This window comes from Puma concolor, chromosome A1 (genome assembly GCF_028749965.1).
Source record: "Puma concolor isolate L17-30 chromosome A1, mPumCon1.1.hap2, whole genome shotgun sequence".
Taxonomy (NCBI): domain Eukaryota; kingdom Metazoa; phylum Chordata; class Mammalia; order Carnivora; family Felidae; genus Puma; species Puma concolor.
The window spans coordinates 171,263,451-171,280,957 of record NC_141667.1 but is presented as its reverse complement, the minus strand read 5'-3'; the positions used below and the strand labels follow the sequence as shown (position 1 = coordinate 171,280,957).

Sequence of the window (17,507 nt, the reverse complement as noted above, 5' to 3'; positions counted from 1 at the left end):
CTTCCCAGCTCTTGGAGCTAGGTGTGGCCAATGGACCGGAAGCAAAAGTGTGTGGAAGAGTAAGAGTCTATGAGGGAGTCCCCACACTCTTTCCCCCCAACAAGGACACACCATATTCAAGATGGTGGCTGTCCCCAACCCAGGTCCCAGGATGTGGATAACATGGCCCCAGCCATCCTCAACAGACAGGCAGCACTGGGAGGGAAAAAAAACCCTTCTGAGCCACTAAGGTTTGAGAGTCATTCGCCCACACAGAAGCAGAAATAGGACATAATGGATGCAGTGATGACGGAAAGAGGAAGGCAAAAGGAGATGAAAAGAAGAGATAAAGGAGGAATGAGAGATTTCAAAGTCGGTGGCCATGACAATAATGCCTATTGCTAAGGAAAAGAACGCAAAGAGGATGGCTGGTTTGGGATGAAAAGTGGCATTATGTTTCACAGATGCTGAACATAAGGGACTGGTAGGACAGCCAAGTACACATGTCAGACAGGTCCAAGTACACATGGACAAGCAGGTCTAAGCTGGGGAAACTGAGATAAAGATTCAGAAGTCCAAGTGAAGGTGGAGAGCTCCCTTCAGAGTAAAGAGCAGAGATTAAATGCCATGAGCCAATGGTGGAGAAGGGACCCGTCAGGAATGCCCCCAGGTGTCTGGGTAGCAAGGGGACAGAGTGAAGGCTGGAGCATGGAAGAGAACCAGAGAAGGGGAAGGAGGGGGGCTGAACGGCATCAAATGCTGCAGACCAACAAGTTGAGAGGCCACCCCACACCAAGGACAAGTCAGACTTCAAGGGCGCAATCCAAGGTTACACCATGCTTAGTAGCAAAGAGGTACTAGAACCCAAACAGCCAGGCCCAAGCCCCTGAACTTAAACACAAGCCTCCCTGCCTTCCAGTGATGCAATGGAAAAATTTTCTCAACAATATTCTTCTAAAACAAAACATAATGGTATCATAAATATTCCACATTCCACAACTTATTTAGATTACTGTCAAGATCTTTCGATAGTTTGCAGTTGGTCGGTATTTTACATTTTCTGCCCTGAGCAGTCAGCAATGTGACTTCAGACACTGAACTTAAATGCACATTTCAGGTTGATCCTCAGGAGAAATTCCCACAGTTATAAGTATTGGACCAAAAAAAGGGAGTGTGTTAAAGTTCTTGATATGAAGCCCAAATGCAAAAAGATTATACCATTCATCATGTCATAAAATCCAGGAGGCACAATTCTCACTAAATGCTATGCAAATGAGAGTCCCTGGAGTTGGGGACAGGGTAGTCCTGCAAACAGGAGTTCACCCATCCTTGCAAATGTCTTTTCTATCTTGGCAAATTTGCAAATTTATCAGGCAAAAATGGCATCTTGTTTTGATTAATGTTTCTCTAGTTATTAGCAAGGTTGAACATTTTTGTCTGCTCCTTATTGGCTAATTATACTCCTTTCTTTGAGAAATTGCGTATTAATGTCCTTTCCTATTTTTCTACTGTAGTGTTTTTCTTTTTGTAATTGATTTAAAGAACTCTCAATATATTTTTAAAAACGTAATACTATTAGATATGGATATAGATAAATAAAGTGTTTAGTGTTTCTAAGCTTATGACTTTTTATTTTATTTTGTTTTATTTATTTGGGGAGGTGGGCAGAGAGAGGGAATCTTAAGCAGACTCCACACTCAGTGCAGAGCCCAACCCGGGGCTTGATCCCACGACCCTGGATGATGGCCTGAATGAAAATCAAGAGTGGGATACTCAACTGACTGAGCCACCCAGGCACTCCTTTAAAAAAAATTTCTTTTTCATTTTATTTTAGGGAGAGAGAGAGAGAGAGAGAGAGCGCAAAACTTTTATTTTCTTTATATTTTGGGCGTCTCTATATGGACAGCATGGATTTTTCTTAGAAAGAGAAAGAGTGAGAGCAGGAGAGAGAGACAGAGGGAAGTGAGAGAGAATCCTAAGCAGGCTCCACATTCAGTGCAGAGCCTGACATGGGGCTCGATCCCGTGACCCTGGGATCATGACCTGAGCTGAAATCAAGTCGGAGGCAGCTTACTGACTTTTAAATTTATAGTACTTGTTACACATAGAACAGAGGTTTGAGGGTTCACATGGGAAGCAATAGGCAGAGTGGTTAGGAACACATGGTTTGAAGCCACAGTGCCCAGGTTCAAGACCCAGGCCCTCCACTTACAGCCGGGTCACCTTGTGACTCACCCTCCCACATGTAAAGCTCTAACATATATCCTAGGACATAGTAAGTGCTCAATAAATGCTGGATGCGGATATATTTAGTCAAGATAACATGACCTTACTTCTTACTTTATTAACATAACATGACCTTACTTCTGTTAAACATATTAAGTGATTTGAATACCTTATTTGATCTTTATTTTAAAAACTAAGATAACTCTCAGATGAGCAAACTGAGGCTTAGGTGAAGTAACCTACTCCAAGGCCTCAGCTCACCAGTGGCAAAGCCACAGCTCAGTTCATAAACGCAGACAAAACTGGTTTTTCCCTTTACTTTAATGCTTTAAAAATCCCTCTCCACCCTTACGTGATTATTCATCGATGTTTTATGCTGCTTCTTTTATTTATTTCACATGCAACTCTTAGATTTAGTTATAATTTATTTTAGTATAAAAGGGAGGGCCCCAACACTGTTTCTTTGCAACACCATTTACTGAATGGAGCGCACTCACCACATTTGACTACTCCTCCCATGATACCCTAAATGATTACACACACTGAGTCCTATTTCTGGGTTTTCTCTTCATGCCACAGACCTTTCTCCCTGTCCTTGGGCATGACATAAAACCATCACATTATTTACCCCCAAGGTGACACTTAGGAAAAGATGTCTCTAAGAAGCATATATTCAGGGACGCCTGGGTGGCACGGTCGGTTGAGCGTCCTACTTTTGATTTCAGCTCAGGTCATGATCTCACAGTTTGTGAGTTCGAGCCCTGCACTGGGCTCTGCACTAACAGTGCGGAGCCTGCTTGGGATTCTCTGTCTTCTTCTCTGTCTACCTTTCCCCTGCTCACCTTCTCACTCTCCCTCAAAAATAAATAAATTAAAATAAAATAAACCTAAATAGGTTTCAAAGAGACAAGGGAAAAAATGTATATATATTTTGTGATGTACTCTCAGCCAATCATTGAAATTGTTCTCCAAATTAGCAAACGTACCTCTCAAAATTTCTCCCCCTTCCTCCTAAAACTTGTCGCTCTTTGTCTAAGCTGCTGCTTGCTCCTTCTTGGCCTAGCCGGGCATTCCAAGCATTTGTTCAATCTCTCATTCTTTTCTAGGAAAAAAGTCCCCCTTATCTCTGCCTCTTCCAGGTCCTGTTTAGTTCCTCAGAACACTTTCCCACGTGCACCAGTTCTGCCATCTCATCTTCCTCTATGCGCTGAACCAACCATTTGACCTTTTAAATGTGCTCCCTTGTACTGTGATCCACCTTTCTGTAGACTACTGACCTGTCCACCTGTTTAGATCATAAACCCTCAGGGCAAAGGCTCGCTCTAACACAGCAGCGTATCTCCACCAGTCAGTAAACAGTCCTAGCACAGAGAAGGCCCTCAATCCACGTGGAGAAAGTTTTACAATTCCTTCCCTCCCTTTTCAAACTCAAGGCATTACTAATGCCCTCCTGTCTCCTAATATTCAAATGGACTAGAAACCAAAGAAATAGAACCTGTTGTTGATTATCTACTTAGAGATGGGCCTCCACCCTACTTCCTGTGTTTGGGGACATTTCTGTTTGTTAGGACTCCACCAGAGGGTGCAGAAAGACAGTGAGGTGATGCTCAGGCCAGTTCAGTTGCCGATTTACTAACATATCTGATTTGAAATTACAGCCAAAATGAGGTTTTACCTTACCCGAGGATTTCAAAGAACACCACCACTCGGGTCTCACGTTACCTCAGATAATACTGGAACCTTGAGCTGACTGACCTAAGAGGGTGAGGAAGGCCTCAAGCACATATTCCAGGAGAGAATCAGCCCACACCTTCTGTCCATCCTCTGCCAGTAACACAAAGGAAAATTTAGTGACCTGACTCGGTTTCATTTCATTTCATACTGCTGGATGAAGGGCATGGAATAGTATCACTGGCAGGGGCTTGACATGGAAGGAGAGTTTGAAGCTGAACATACAGAGATAAGATCAATAAGGAAGTTGGCAGCCAGGTGACCCAGGCAGGCATCAATACCCAAGTTCATATACCTGGTAAACCCACACAAAGGCCCACGTCACAATATTTACACAAATCTTTCAGAGAAAGGATATTTTTAGGCCTTGGGTGATACAGTCCGTTAGATCTAGGCCATTATGATGCTATCTTTAATAAATCTGAAAGACTCAAGCAAGGTAAAATGCTTTCAGGAGCTCCAAAAGCAATCACAACTCAGCCTGTCTCGGGGAAGGTTTTCTTCTGAGCTTGCATATATTTTGAATGTACTGCCCTGCCCTCCCAACTATTCTAAATCATGGAAAACTAATTCTGGAATTGTGAGGACTCTTCCTTCATTAGCCAAACTCATAAATTACTTTTCCCACAACCAAGACGATTATTAGCAATACATCTACTAATCATAAAAAGCAACTTAGAATTCAAGCCTGTTGATAAGGAAAGAGCCTCTAGGAACAACCTAGTATAGCACCTCATTTAATATAATGGAGCCCTAAAGTTCAGATAAGTTACACAACAGCACAGCGTAACTTAAGTGATTGGTCAAATATATGCCAGGCATTGTCAAAGAGCTTTCTCTATGTTACTCATTTAATCCTCCTAACCAACCCTAAAAAAATAAGTACGGTTATTATCTCTACTCCACAGATAAGGAAACTGAGGCACAGCAAGTTTAAGTTATATGCCTAAGACTGCCCAGCTGGTAAGGGGCAGAGCTTGACTTACAAACCACATGCTCTGCCTCCAGAGCCCATGGTCTAAACTACTAAGCCTTTAGGATTAAAACCCAGGACTCCTAACCCCAGATAGGGTCCTCACTACCATAATTCTAAGCCTCATGAAAGAGAGAACCAGAGCAGCTGGCTGACTCAGTAGAGAATGTGACTCGTGATCTCAGGGTCATGAGTTCAAGCCCCACATTGGGTGTGGAACCTACCTTAAAAAAAAGAAAGAAAGAAAGAAAGAAAAACGAAAAAAGAAAGAGCTAACCACATTTGAAAAGGTCTGCAAACCTTATTTAAATCCTGATTAGAACAAACTACCTATCAAAGATGTATTTTAAGCAATCTGGGAAACCTGAAGAGTATATCAACAATTACTGTTGATGGCATTATGTTGATGGCATGATGGCATTATACTTCCATACAAAATACCCTTATTTTTAACAATACGTACTAGGAGTATGGGGAGAAAGGACAAGAGATCCGGAATTCACAAACATACACACATACACAAAATAAAAAATGGACAGTTGAAGCAAAGTTAGGTAAAATCTTGATAATTATTGAATCTGTGTGGTAGACTATGAGGGTTCATTATACTATTCTCTCCACTTTTTTGTATGCTTATTTTCAAGCTCTTTGAATTAATACAAAATCATTTTTAAAGGCCCGCAAACCTGAGCCTATGAAAAATGAAGCTATCAAACAATGAAAAACTTATGAGCACGTCTCACTTTCACATTTTAAAGCTTGTTTTTAAACAGCAGCCTTTAGTACCCACTAAACTATTAATTTTGTTGTTTCTGATCTCACTACCAGCCACTCACCAGTACTAGAAGCAAGGGAAGAACTAGTTATATCCATATTCCCTTCATTTTTATCTTCATGAGGTCCCAATAGTTCATTTTTGCTTTTAATTCCCTTGCCCTTGGGGATGTGTCAAGTAAGAAATGCTGAGGCTGAGGTCAGAGAGGTTTTTTCCTGCTTTCTCCTCTAGGGTTTTGATGGTTTCCTGTCTCATATTCAGGTCCTTTACCCATTTTGAGTTTATTTTTGTGAATGGTGTAAGAAAGTGGTCTAGTTTCATTCTTCTGCATGCTGCTGTCCAGTTCTCCTAGCACATTTTTAACTAATCTTACCCCACCTGCAAAATTGCTTTATTAGTCAGCTAGTTAAGAGTATTTATTGAGCATTTACTATGCTGTAGGCATTGTGTTAGCACTGACCCAAGTTGTCAAAGACAGAGCAATCCTCTGTCCCTCTCTCTCTGCCTCTCTCCCACTTGCACTTTCTCAAAAATAAATAAAACATTAAAAAAAAAAAAAAGAGGGGTGCCTGGGGGGCTGAACTGGTTGAATGTCCGACTTCGGCTCAGGTCATGATCTCACGGTTTGTGAGTTCAAGCCCCACATGGGGCTCGCTGCTGTCAGCACAGAGCTGGCTTCAGATCCTCTCTGTCCCGCTGTCTCTGCTCCTCCCCAGCTTGTGCTTTCTCAAAAATAAAAACATTTAAAAAAAAAAAAAAAGGCAGAGCAGAGTAATACTTCCATCTAAGCATGGATCATTAGACTATGGGACTCCAAACCGTGGCTTGGTTGCTGTTCTGCCTCCTGCAAGGATTAGGGGCACCTCCTTATGTCCTCCTAGACCAAAGCCAGACCAGAACTTATGTGGCAGGAGCACCTACTGTGGCTTCCTGATGGACACTGGGGAGCATGAAGAAGAAGGTGGTAGCAGACTGCCTGGGAGGAGGTGAAAAGAGTGAGGTTAATGGGTTATTTTTAGGATCTATAAACTGTCTCCAATTCCTCCTTCTGCAATGCAGAACCACTGCAATGCACTTCCCATTCAGCTTGGGGGCCCCTCAAATGCCCCAGCGAGGACACCAGCTTTCCTGCAATTTGTATTTGTTTCATCATACAAGTGACCACCCACAGAGGACACTAAGAGTTGAGACACCAGCCAGGCATCTGACGGTCCGTGCCGGAGGGTGCCAGGGAAAACAGATGTACCAGTAAAGTGTCGTGAGGTACCACGGAAGTGTGTCAGACATGGGAATGGACACTACCAGGTCACTATCAGTAGGCCATCCTCCAGTGGGAAGGGCAGATACTCAAGGAATGTTGCACATCTACGTCTGTTGCAAGGTTGTGCCTATATTGGCACTTCTGTGCTCAACCTGATGGTCATTAAACTAGAACCTCCTCTTCAGTTCAAGTCTGCCAGAACTTTGGAAATCATGGCACAGTCATGTTTTACTTACTCTTCTTTTGCCTCAAATCCCTGCTGAGGGCAGTGGCTCCCGGTTCAAAGAACTAAATTTCACGTGAGAAGAGAAAAGACGCCACAGATGTTGCAGGCTTTATCCTTAACACACATACAATGGCAAAAATCAAGAGGATGCAGGAAGTCCTCCTTAGACGAAAGGAAGAGAAGTCAGTTTGGGTTATGGAGGAGAAGCCAGGTTCTAGTCTATTCCCAACTCCTACTCTACTCTTACCACCCACTGATCAAGTGCAGTAGAAAAGCAAAATAAAATCCCTATTTTATTACGGACGGACTGGTTGGAGTTTGAGGAATCTGGGGTGATCTGGCAGAGCTGTCAACTGAGAGAAGAATCAAACTAAGCAAGCTGGACATGGAAATCAGCAAAGTTTCATCTCCAATCTCCACAAACGTCATTCATGTCATCCTGTGTCTGCCCAGGAAGGGCATCTATCTGCCACCAGAAAGATGCCCCAGCTCCTGTGTCAAGGGACCTCCACTCCACTGGACAATACCCCACAAAGAGGGCCACAAAGCACAGACAATCACTTCCAAGGCCCATCTTCCCGCATCGTTCCAACAAACACGAGTCACCCGCCCACAAACAAGCCCCTTTCCAGAAAACAAATGCCAACGACGATGCAAGGAGCAGCTAAAAGTTTCCAGCTGCCCCAGAGAACATGCTGCCATCAAAAGTCGCTCCTCTCCCGAGCCATCTGAGTGATCTGGATGTACTGCGTTTCCAAATATAGCAGGACCAGCCCTGGCTGTGGAGAAGTCGATTTAAAACTTCATCATCCTACACCCAGAGGCCTATTCTTTAAAGATGTTCTGCTACAACCCGATTAATCTTGGACCTCATTGCTTCGCTTGCTTCAAATCCCCAAACTCCATAGTAATTTGCACCAGTGCTGAAATTACCAAGGGTTTCTATCACGCCCCCTAACCCTTCCGAAGAGGAGGCCAAACCTCAGGAAGCCGGCTTAAGGGGAGGGGGCGGAACCGCTTCCCTTCTGGAGCTCAGCCCACCCAAAGGGTACGCAGGGCCACCTCTTACCCAGGGTTTTGGACTGAAAAAGGAAGCCCCCACCTCCACTCCCCTGCGTCCCTCCAGGCCACAGGTGTCAAGCCCCTCCTGAATACCGGAAGAGCAGGGGACTGCGGGAGAAACGGGGGCAAAGGAGAGTAAAGCCCCATTTGGCAGAAGGAGGTAAACTTCGGGGTGGGAGGGGACTAGTTGAGGGAGATGGCGATCTCACTCGCAGGAAATTCCCAGGAGGGAAGAGGCAGCAGTAGTGGGGAGAGGAACCCCGGACTCAGGGTGGGGATGTGGAAGTTGCTGCCCCTCCGGGACCTTCCCTTCTCCCCTGTGCAGCATCCATCACCTCTTAATCCTGCGGTCCTAGCTGAGTCGGGCAGCTCGGCCTGGGCCCGACCGACTTAGAGGAGCGTGGAGGAGGTGGCCGCCCGCCCGCCTCCCACCATCTGTGGTCCCGCACTCACCAGGAGCACCGAGCCGCGCACCACCTCCGACACGCTCTGCCGCAGCTCGGCCGCCGTGCCCGGCTTACTCAGCGCCCGGGTGAACTTCCGAGTCTCCGCCGAGGCAGAGAGCAGCGGCGGCTGCGACATCCTCGCCGCCTCTGCCGCCGCCGCGCCTGCTCCCGCGGTCCGGCCCGGCCGCGCCGCCGCCAGGTGCGCCTTGGGCGCCGGGCCTGGCCCGCAGGCAGCTCCCGGCGCTGCCGCCCGCCCGCTCCCCCTGCCGTTCGCCGCTCGTCCTGGCGGGGCAACCGGGGCCGCGCCCTCCGCACCGTGTCACGCCCCGAGGCGCCCCCCCAGGCGTCCGCGGTTCCCCGCGCTCAGAGCAACGCCCGGGCTCGCTAGGCGCGACCGTGAGTGTGGCGGCGGCGGCGGCGGTTCCCCCATGCCACCAGCCTCCCTCGGCGGCCGCTTGCCGGGCCGCCTCCTCGGGGCGGGGTGTCCGGCGCGGCGCGGGGCGGGGCGGGGCGGACGGAGGAGGGGCCGGCGCGGCGGGACGGCGGGCCCGGCAGGTCGGCCCGGTAGGCGCCGCACGGCGGGAGCGAGGTGGCGGGACGCTGGGCTGCGGGACAGGTGGGGGCGCCTGCGCTTCTCGGGCCGCACGTCCGAAGACCCGAGGTGAGGGCCGCGCACGCCGCCGACTGGGCGCACAATCTGGGGCTGGAGCGGGACCGAGTTCCCGAAACCAGCGCCTGTCTAATGGGACCCTGCGGTCAGCGGCAGGGTGCGGGCTCCGTGGCACCACGCCCCCTGTGGGCCGGGGGCCTCTGGGGTCTCAAGAAGGTGGGCTTTATGCTGCACCTAGAGAGCACAGGGCCGTTGGACAGAAAAGCGGTCGTGCGGGCCCGGAGGGAGCGCCCTGTCTGGGACCCCGCCTGGAGCGCCACACGCACTCGCATTGGCGCTTCTCGGCCTAAAACCACCATTCCGCCCCCAGAAGCGTGGTGCGAACGGCGAGGAGCCTCTGTGAACCGAAGGGAGCGTCCCCGGGTGAGGGGCGGCGCAGGCCGGTACAGCCGCTGCGAGTCCCGCAGACCCCGGCCCCGCAACGGCGACCTGCTGCGTCACCTTGGGCGGGATCAAAACTTCTGAGGCTGGCCTATCTCTTGTGTAAACTGAGGACTATAACCTGCAAGAGGCTGAAGTGACACCACAAGCGTTCCTGCCGCCCTTCCGCGGCCGGACGGGAACGCGAGGCGCGGAGCCCGGGAAACCCAGAAGCGCCGGCCTGCTAGCCCCACGAGACCCAGGAGCTGGCGGCTGCTAGCGACAGCCATAGATCTGAGGAGCTTCCTCTCACAGGCTTTCCCACTTTCTCGTCCCTAAAGGCCCCCACCGCCGTGTCTCCTTTTTCCCTCTTCTCTGAGGAAATCCCGAGCAGCCTAACTCTGACCCCGCCGGAGAGAGGGCGCCCAGGGAGGAGGGAATTTGCGCTGGGCCCAGAGCGCATGCTCAGTGGTTTGGGTTTGGGCGGGTTCCCGCGGCGGGGAGCCCAGCTTAAGGGCGGCCCCTCTGATTGGCCGGTCTTTTCAGGCCACGCCCATTGCCTGCTGATGGACAGCTCCTTACCTGCCGGGTCGGATTCCGCAGCGCGAGGTGGTAGCTTGGAACAGGCCTCGGGAGGAATCGCCGCCGGCGCTCAAGCCTAAGTGCCTGGAGGCGTCCTAATCCCCTCGCCGTCTTCGCGACGAAGGAGGCTGCCCATTGCGTCCCACCCCACCAGAAAGCCAAACACTGGCCTACATCGGAATCTTAAAGCGGTAGGAAAAACTAGCAATCTCGTGCAGAAAGCAAAACACCACCGTTCAGGACTTAATGGGCGGGTCTAGCATATAATAAAACTGGAGGTTAGGCATGCAGTTAGCGCCCAATAGAAGCTTGCTGAATTGGATTGTTTTCCTAGGAGGTTGGAATGCAGGATGTGGCACTTGAGTGAGCCTAACAGGCTGAAAGATACACAAAACAAGTCATGTGTGATAACAAAAACAATTACACACTAACCCATTTCCTCCTCCGCGAAATAAGGGAATAGCCTAGACATTTCCCAGTCCTCTCCTGTTCCAAGAGTAGAACTGGGTGACCCCAACAAACTCGGGTAGATGCAGGCCCGTATCTTCCAGCCCTTGGGGGAAACTTGTGCTGTTCTGTATGAGCGTGCACATCGTCTGGTCTACACTGGGGTATGTCAGCTCTATTCTTACCTAAACTATTAGATGCTAGTCTGAGAATCCTAAATTAAGATTTCCCTTTCGGCTTCTGACTCCTGAAGTAGTCCCAGACAGCACAAACCTTTACCCCACTATGTTACCTTGGCTCTCTAGACCATTTCTACTTCCGAAGAAGGCAAACAGATCATATTTTTGTTTATTAAAAACAGCAAAAGGGGGCGCCTGGGTGGCTCTGTCGGTTCGGCGTCAGACTTCTCCTCAGGTCATGATCTCGCGGTTTGTGGGTTCCAGCCCCACATCAGGCTCTGAGCTGTCAGCCCAGAGCCTGGAATCTGCTTCAGATTCTGTGTCTCCCTCTCACTCTGCCCCTCCCCTGCTCACGCTCTGCCTCTCTCTCTCTCAATAATAAATAAATGTTAAAAAAAAAAAAAAAAAAAAAAAAAGCATGCAAGGTTATGGGGTTTTCTTTTTTTTCTTTCTTCCCCTTTTTGTTTTAAGAGACATATAAATAAAGAAAAGAACAGGGGTGCCTGGGTGGCTCAGTCGGTTAAGCGTCCAACTTTGGCTTAGGTTATGATCTCACAGTTTGTGATTTCCAGACCCACAAGGGGCTCTGTGCTGACAGCTGGGAGCCTGGAGCCTGCTTCAGATTCTGTGTCTCCCTCTCACTCTGCTCCTCCCCTACTCATGCTCCGTCTCAAAAATAAATAAATGTTTTAAAAATTTTTTAAAGAAAAAAAGAAAAGAACATGTCCAGAAAGTGAGGAGTTCCCCAAACCTTCTCCTAATTTCATCCATGTGTATATCAGTTCTGAATTCTTTGCTTGCTTACTAATTCAGTAGATTCTAGAACAGGCAGATTTTCATTTAGGAAACAGAGGATGATGTGTAAGGTGCTGACAGTAGTCACTGACAATGTCTAATCAAGTGCAAATTCTTTTTTTTTTTTTTTAAGATTTTATTTTTAAGTAATCTCTACACCCAACCTGGGGCTCAAACTCACAAGCCCAATATCAAGAGACTCATGCTCTACTCACTGAGCCAGCCAAGTGCCCTTCAAGTGCCGGTTCTAATAGAGAAGGAGGCATGGAACATGTGAGCTAGGAATATCGATTTTCCCAGCAACCCAGAGCTGAGCCGTTATTTCCTGATGAAGTGTGTCATTAACAAATGGGACATTTCTCATGTTTAAGTTTGAGCAGAAACTTGTTCCTTCTGTTACGCGTTGAATTGTGTCCCCTAAAAAGACATATTGGAGTCCTAACACTGGTACCTGTGAATGTGACCTTAATTTGCAAATAGGATCTTTGTGGATGGCATCAAGTTAAAATGAGGTCATACTGGGGGTGCCTGCCTGGCACAGTTGGTAAGAGCATGGGACTCTTGATCCCAGGGTCTTGGGTTTGAGCCCCACGTTGGGTGTAAAGCCTACTAAAAAAAAAAAGAGGGAGGTCATACTGGCATACTGGATACTGGACCAATGTGACTGGTGCCCTTTTGAGAAGAGAAGAGACACAGACACACAAGCAGAAGGCCCTGTGACAAAAAGAGGCAGAGATTGGAATGATGCATCTATACGCCAAGGAATGCCAAAGATTGTTGGCAACCACCAGAAGCTGGATGGGACAAAGAAGGATTCTTCCCTTGAGCCTTTGGTGGAGCAGAGTGAGCCTACTGACACCTAGACTTTAGATTTCTAGCCTCCTGTGAGAGAAGAAATTCTGCTGTGCTAAGCTAAGCTACCCAGTTTATGATACTTCACTACAGCAACCTTGGAAACTAACATACTTACCAAAGGCTATTTTTTTTTTAAGTCTCCACCAGAGCGGACTTAGAATTATCTAAGTTTTTACTGCATCAACTCTCATGAGAAGTGTCACACCTTTCTAGGAGAACGAGCATCACCTCCAGGCAAGGGTACTGCATGGAGTGGAGATAGGTGGTGTTTAAGGTGTGTTAAGGTATGTTTAAGGTGTTAAGCTGTTTAAGATATAGCCATCTATTTTAGCTTGAGGGAGTAACCCATCACTAGTTTTCCAAAACTATAAGAAGAAAGCTTTGCTTTCTATTGAGGATGATACTAGTAGGTAATGGAGATGAAATATAATTGCAGCCAGTTTTGGAAATTTGCATATAAATGACTGGGCCTCACCCAAGTACTTATAGTTCAAGCATTAGCCATCTTTTAATGATAACTTCTTACTGCATCATTTCCTTGTTAGGTTTGCTTTTAGGATTTGTATGTGTCTTAATGATGCATAATTAGTTTAAAATCTTTTCCAGGTAAATCTTGAAAGAACGTATCTCTTTTTAGTATACATAAAAAGTATCCTGTAAAGAGTTGCCAGTTGGATTGTAGCATCCAAGGAAGTAGGAAGGGGGCTTTCATTTTTTTATTTTATCCTTGCATTGATTGAATTTTTAAAATCAAGCATCTGTGACTGTTGTACTTTTTTTTTTTCTTACTAAAGCTGGACATTTTCTTTTACCAAAAATACATTGAACTCTGTTATATACAAGGCACTACTAGAGATCAATATAATAATAAAATTATGAGGGGCACCTAGGTGGCTCAGTCAGTTAAGCATCTGACTTAAGCTCAGGTCATGATCTCGCCGTTTGTGGGTTCGAGCCCCGCATCAGGCTCTGTGCTGACTGCTCAGAGCCTGGAGCCTGCTTCAGATTCTCTGTCTCCCTCACTCTCTGCCCCTCTCCTGCTCACATTTGGTGTCTCTCTCTCTCTCTCAAAAATAAACATTAAAAAAAATTTTTAGGGGCGTCTGGGTGGCTCAGTTGGTAAAGTGTCTGACATTAGTTCAGGTCATGATCTCACAGTTCATGGGTTTGAGCCCCATATTGGTCTCTGCACTGACAGCTCAGAGCCTGGAACCTGCTTCGGATTCTGTGTTTCCCTCTCTCTCTGCCCCTCGCTTGCTCATGCTGTCTCTCTCTTTCTCTCTCAAGAATAATAAACATTTAAAAAATGTTAAATATTTAAAATTTTTAAGATTATGAAGTTGGTGAAAAGACAGTTTTTTATTGTGTCAAAATGTTCATAATGTACACTTAAAAGAGTATCATTCAATATCCTTTCAAATGAAGTCATTATTACCATACCTAGTTGTTTTCTATATTTATTATAATAATTAATATTTATAATTCAACTGTTTTAGACTATAGCATAGAGCATCATTTCATGTTATGTTTGAACTGTTCTTTTTATAATAAATTGTTGCTTTGCTACAAAACTAATAATAACGAGGGACTAATAATTTAGCTAGGAAAAAGAGAAGATACCTGTTTTTAAAATAGAATTTGTTGGGGCGCCTGGGTGGCTTAGTGGGTAAGTGTCCGACTGTAGCCCAGGTCATGATCTTGTGGTCCATGAGTTCGAGCCCTGCATCAGGCTCTGTGCTGACAACTCAGACCCTGGAGCCTGCTTCAGATTCTGTGTCTCCCTCTCTCTCTGCTCCTCCCCCACTCACACTCTGTCTTGTCTCTCTCTCTCAAAAATAAATAAACATTAAAAAAAAAATTTTAAATAGAATTTGTTACCAGCCAGATTCATTCTATTCACCTTTCTTTAAAGGACAGCATTAATAGTTTGCCATTATTTTTCTAGGACAGAGAATCCAAATTGCATTTAAAAAAAAGATTGCAGAAATCATTTCAAGAGATGATATTATCTGACTTCCATCTAAATCCCCAAATACTCTATTAACACTCTTCAGGGAATAATGTATCAAAATATGGGTTTTCCAAAGTTTGGAAAACTATTAAACATTTATTACCCTGAGATTGTGAGGAAAATGCCAGATCCTACCCTAGACCTTTATAATAAACAACCAGAAATTAATCTAGTCTAGGTTCAGCACTCTTCTAGCCCAGTCTAAATATTGGGGGTGGGGGGTAGGGGGGTAACCTGATGATTCCAGAGAAATGGAGACTTTGTCCTCAAGCATTTAGAGCTTCATCTTCTCTCCAGAAATAAAATAGCTCAGAAAAAATGAAGAGTCACAGTTCATTATCAGCTCTTCCCAATTTACTGTACCTCATATTACAGGAAGTGGTGGATAATAAAGCAAAATTCCACTAGAATGAACTTGTCTCATTTCTGAACTTCTGGGGCTGGTCTGACTGGTGGGGAAGACTCACAATGCTGGGGGACCTGGATGCATACCCTACCATGTGTTCATTATTCCAGTGTGGGAGCACTTTAAAGACTGGAAACACCAGTAAATATCAAAGCTGCAGCTTCTTACAACCTGGAGTTCAATGAAACGGGCTTCCTAGCTCTTTGAAGACAATCAGAGTTGTGAGTTTGGCTCAGTTTTGTCCAATGACACAAAGGATAAACCATGGGAAAACACTAGAGAAGACGGAAGAAAGAAAGAGTAAAGAGGAATTTCCATATATTAAATCAGAAAATACAGATATTTTACATAAGAGATGGGAAAAAGAACCTAGCACAGACCAGTCTGATTAGTAGAGTCATATTTGTCAAACTACCCAAGACGGTGTCCATTTGCAACCAAATACAGTAAAACCTTGGATTGTGAGTAACTTGTTCTGCAAGTGTTCCACAAGATAAGCAAACATTTCTGATAAATTTTAACTTGACAAATTAGCCGTGTCTTACAATACGAGTAGTGCATGACGCTGAACATCACATGATCACAACTGAGCCAATGGTTCTTCTCTCTCTCTCTCTCTCTCTCTCTCTCTCTCTCCCTCTCTCCCTCTCTCTGCAGGATTGTGAATGATCATCTCTCATGTTGGATGTTTGGTCTCAGGCCACGGTGTTTGGCAGTAATCAGTGATTTTTCAGAACGTTGGAAGGTGCCCCCAACTGGCACTAGTGTATTTTTTGTCACTTCAAAGCACTTATGCACAGTCCTTCGCTTTTCCATACAAGAGTAAGCTTAGGAATGCTTTGCTTCACTCTAGGTCAGACTGCCTGCAGATAGAGACCCTTTCCTCTGCTGCCTTATTGCCAGTTACATTAAATACAGTTTGTGACGAGAATTTATTAATACTGTGCTGTAGTCAACATCCATGCAAGCGTGTACAATGGCCCCCGTGCAGAAAAAGATTCCATTGAACCAACAGCAGTGATTCCATTAGTGGTCCATTAGTGGTGAAAGTGGTCCTACCCAATAACCCTCCTCTCTCTTGTCTCCCTCATACCAGCCATGAAGTTTTTCAAAGGTTAAGTACAAGTTAATTTGTTTATTTTTCTTTAAAAAAAATTTTTTTAGTGATTACAATACTGTAATATAATGCAAATACAAATAATAAAGAAAATACAAAATATAATGTTTATTTATTTTTGAGAGAGACAGAGACAGAGTGTGAGCAGGGGAGGGGCAGAGAGAGAGGGTGACAGAATCTGAAGCAGGCTCCAGGCTCTGAGCTGTCAGCACAGAGTCCGATGCAGGGCTCGAACCCACAAATGGCAAGATGAGGACCTGAGCTAAAGTTGGACACTTAACCAACGAGCCACCCCAGGCACCTCTGTCATTATTTTTATATGAATACTTTTGGGTTATGGAACGAATCATCTGAGTTTCCATTATTTCTTATGGGGAAATTCACTTTGATATACAAGTGCTTTGGATTACAAGCATGTTTCCGAAATTAATTATGCTTGCAAACCAAGGTTTTACTATTTTTGTATTCAGCTGATTGCATCCCGTGGCCTCAGTAACTATGGTAAGTACAGTGGTGTTGTTCCGAAAGAAAATGTGACCAAATATTTTTATCTTAGCACTTGTTTTTTGTTTTAATTTTATTTTTAAGTAATCTCTATTCCCAACTTGGGGCTCAAACTCACAACCCCAAGATCAAGAGTCACACGCTTCACCAATCGAGCCAGCCCACCACTTGTATTTTTAAATGTTTAAACCACATTTATTGTAAAGTGGTGTCATTCAACATGGTAGTTTCCCAAACAGTAGACCCAGTAACAGCTCTGGCACCTCCCGTAGTTTCCCTTTATAAAATTCTGAACCCACAAATTCTTCCCCATTATGTAGCACTGTGAGAGTATGGAGTAAAACACTGACTTAGCTCTCAGTGTCACAACCGAACTTCTTGTCCTCGCCTGTCCTCCTCCCCGCAAAAACTGCAGGCTGCTGGAAGCGTTAACCAGCATTTTCTCCTCACTTACCTTGACACCCCAGCCTCAATATTTCTGCCACCCAACAAACAGGGAAAAAAATATCCAGCTGCATCAACATCCCTTTTGAATAAATGAAAATCTGTCATTAAAGACAAAGGAATAGTTGAGCTATAATACAGAATGAAAATGTAAGGAATTGTTAGTAAAATAATTCTATTCTATTAACTTATGTAGATTGTTTTTTCAAGTCATTGATCTGGGTTAGAGAAAGGGGCAACCATGTGGGATTTCTTGGTTCATATTTTTTCCTTTTATCCTATTTTGACTTTTTAGTCTTCTCAGTCATTGAAATACTGCTTAGATCATTTAGAATGATCTGTCGTTTTCTTACACCAAAATACAAATTGTTTACTCTTTTTATTGTCGTGTGTATGGAAGTCTTAACATGATAATTAGACATATCATTAGGAAACAACTATTTCTAGAGCACTTTACA

General features: G+C 45.4%; 2 protein-coding genes across 6 annotated transcripts in view; one reads left to right on the top strand and one right to left on the bottom strand.

Annotated features, from left to right (window-relative positions):
* DOCK9 (dedicator of cytokinesis 9) overlaps positions 1-9,147 on the bottom strand; it is a 291,472-nt gene extending 282,325 nt beyond the window's left edge. For 3 of the 5 annotated variants that reach the window (XM_086708961.1, XM_086708930.1, XM_086708996.1), the window contains exon 1: positions 8,687-9,050. In XM_086708961.1, the coding sequence (XP_086565087.1) occupies positions 8,687-8,815 (129 nt within the window). In that variant the 5' untranslated portion in view covers positions 8,816-9,050. Of the gene's footprint in view, positions 1-8,686 lie in introns of all 5 variants that reach the window. The other 2 variants (XM_086708890.1, XM_086709006.1) reach the window with 2 other exon arrangements.
* A 119-nt stretch (positions 9,148-9,266) lies between these two features.
* Positions 9,267-17,507, top strand: part of UBAC2 (UBA domain containing 2) — a 258,006-nt gene continuing 249,765 nt past the window's right edge. Inside the window, exon 1 of the mRNA XM_086709047.1 lies at positions 9,267-10,482. The gene's annotated coding sequence lies outside the window, so the exon portion shown is untranslated. The remainder of the gene's footprint in view (positions 10,483-17,507) is intronic.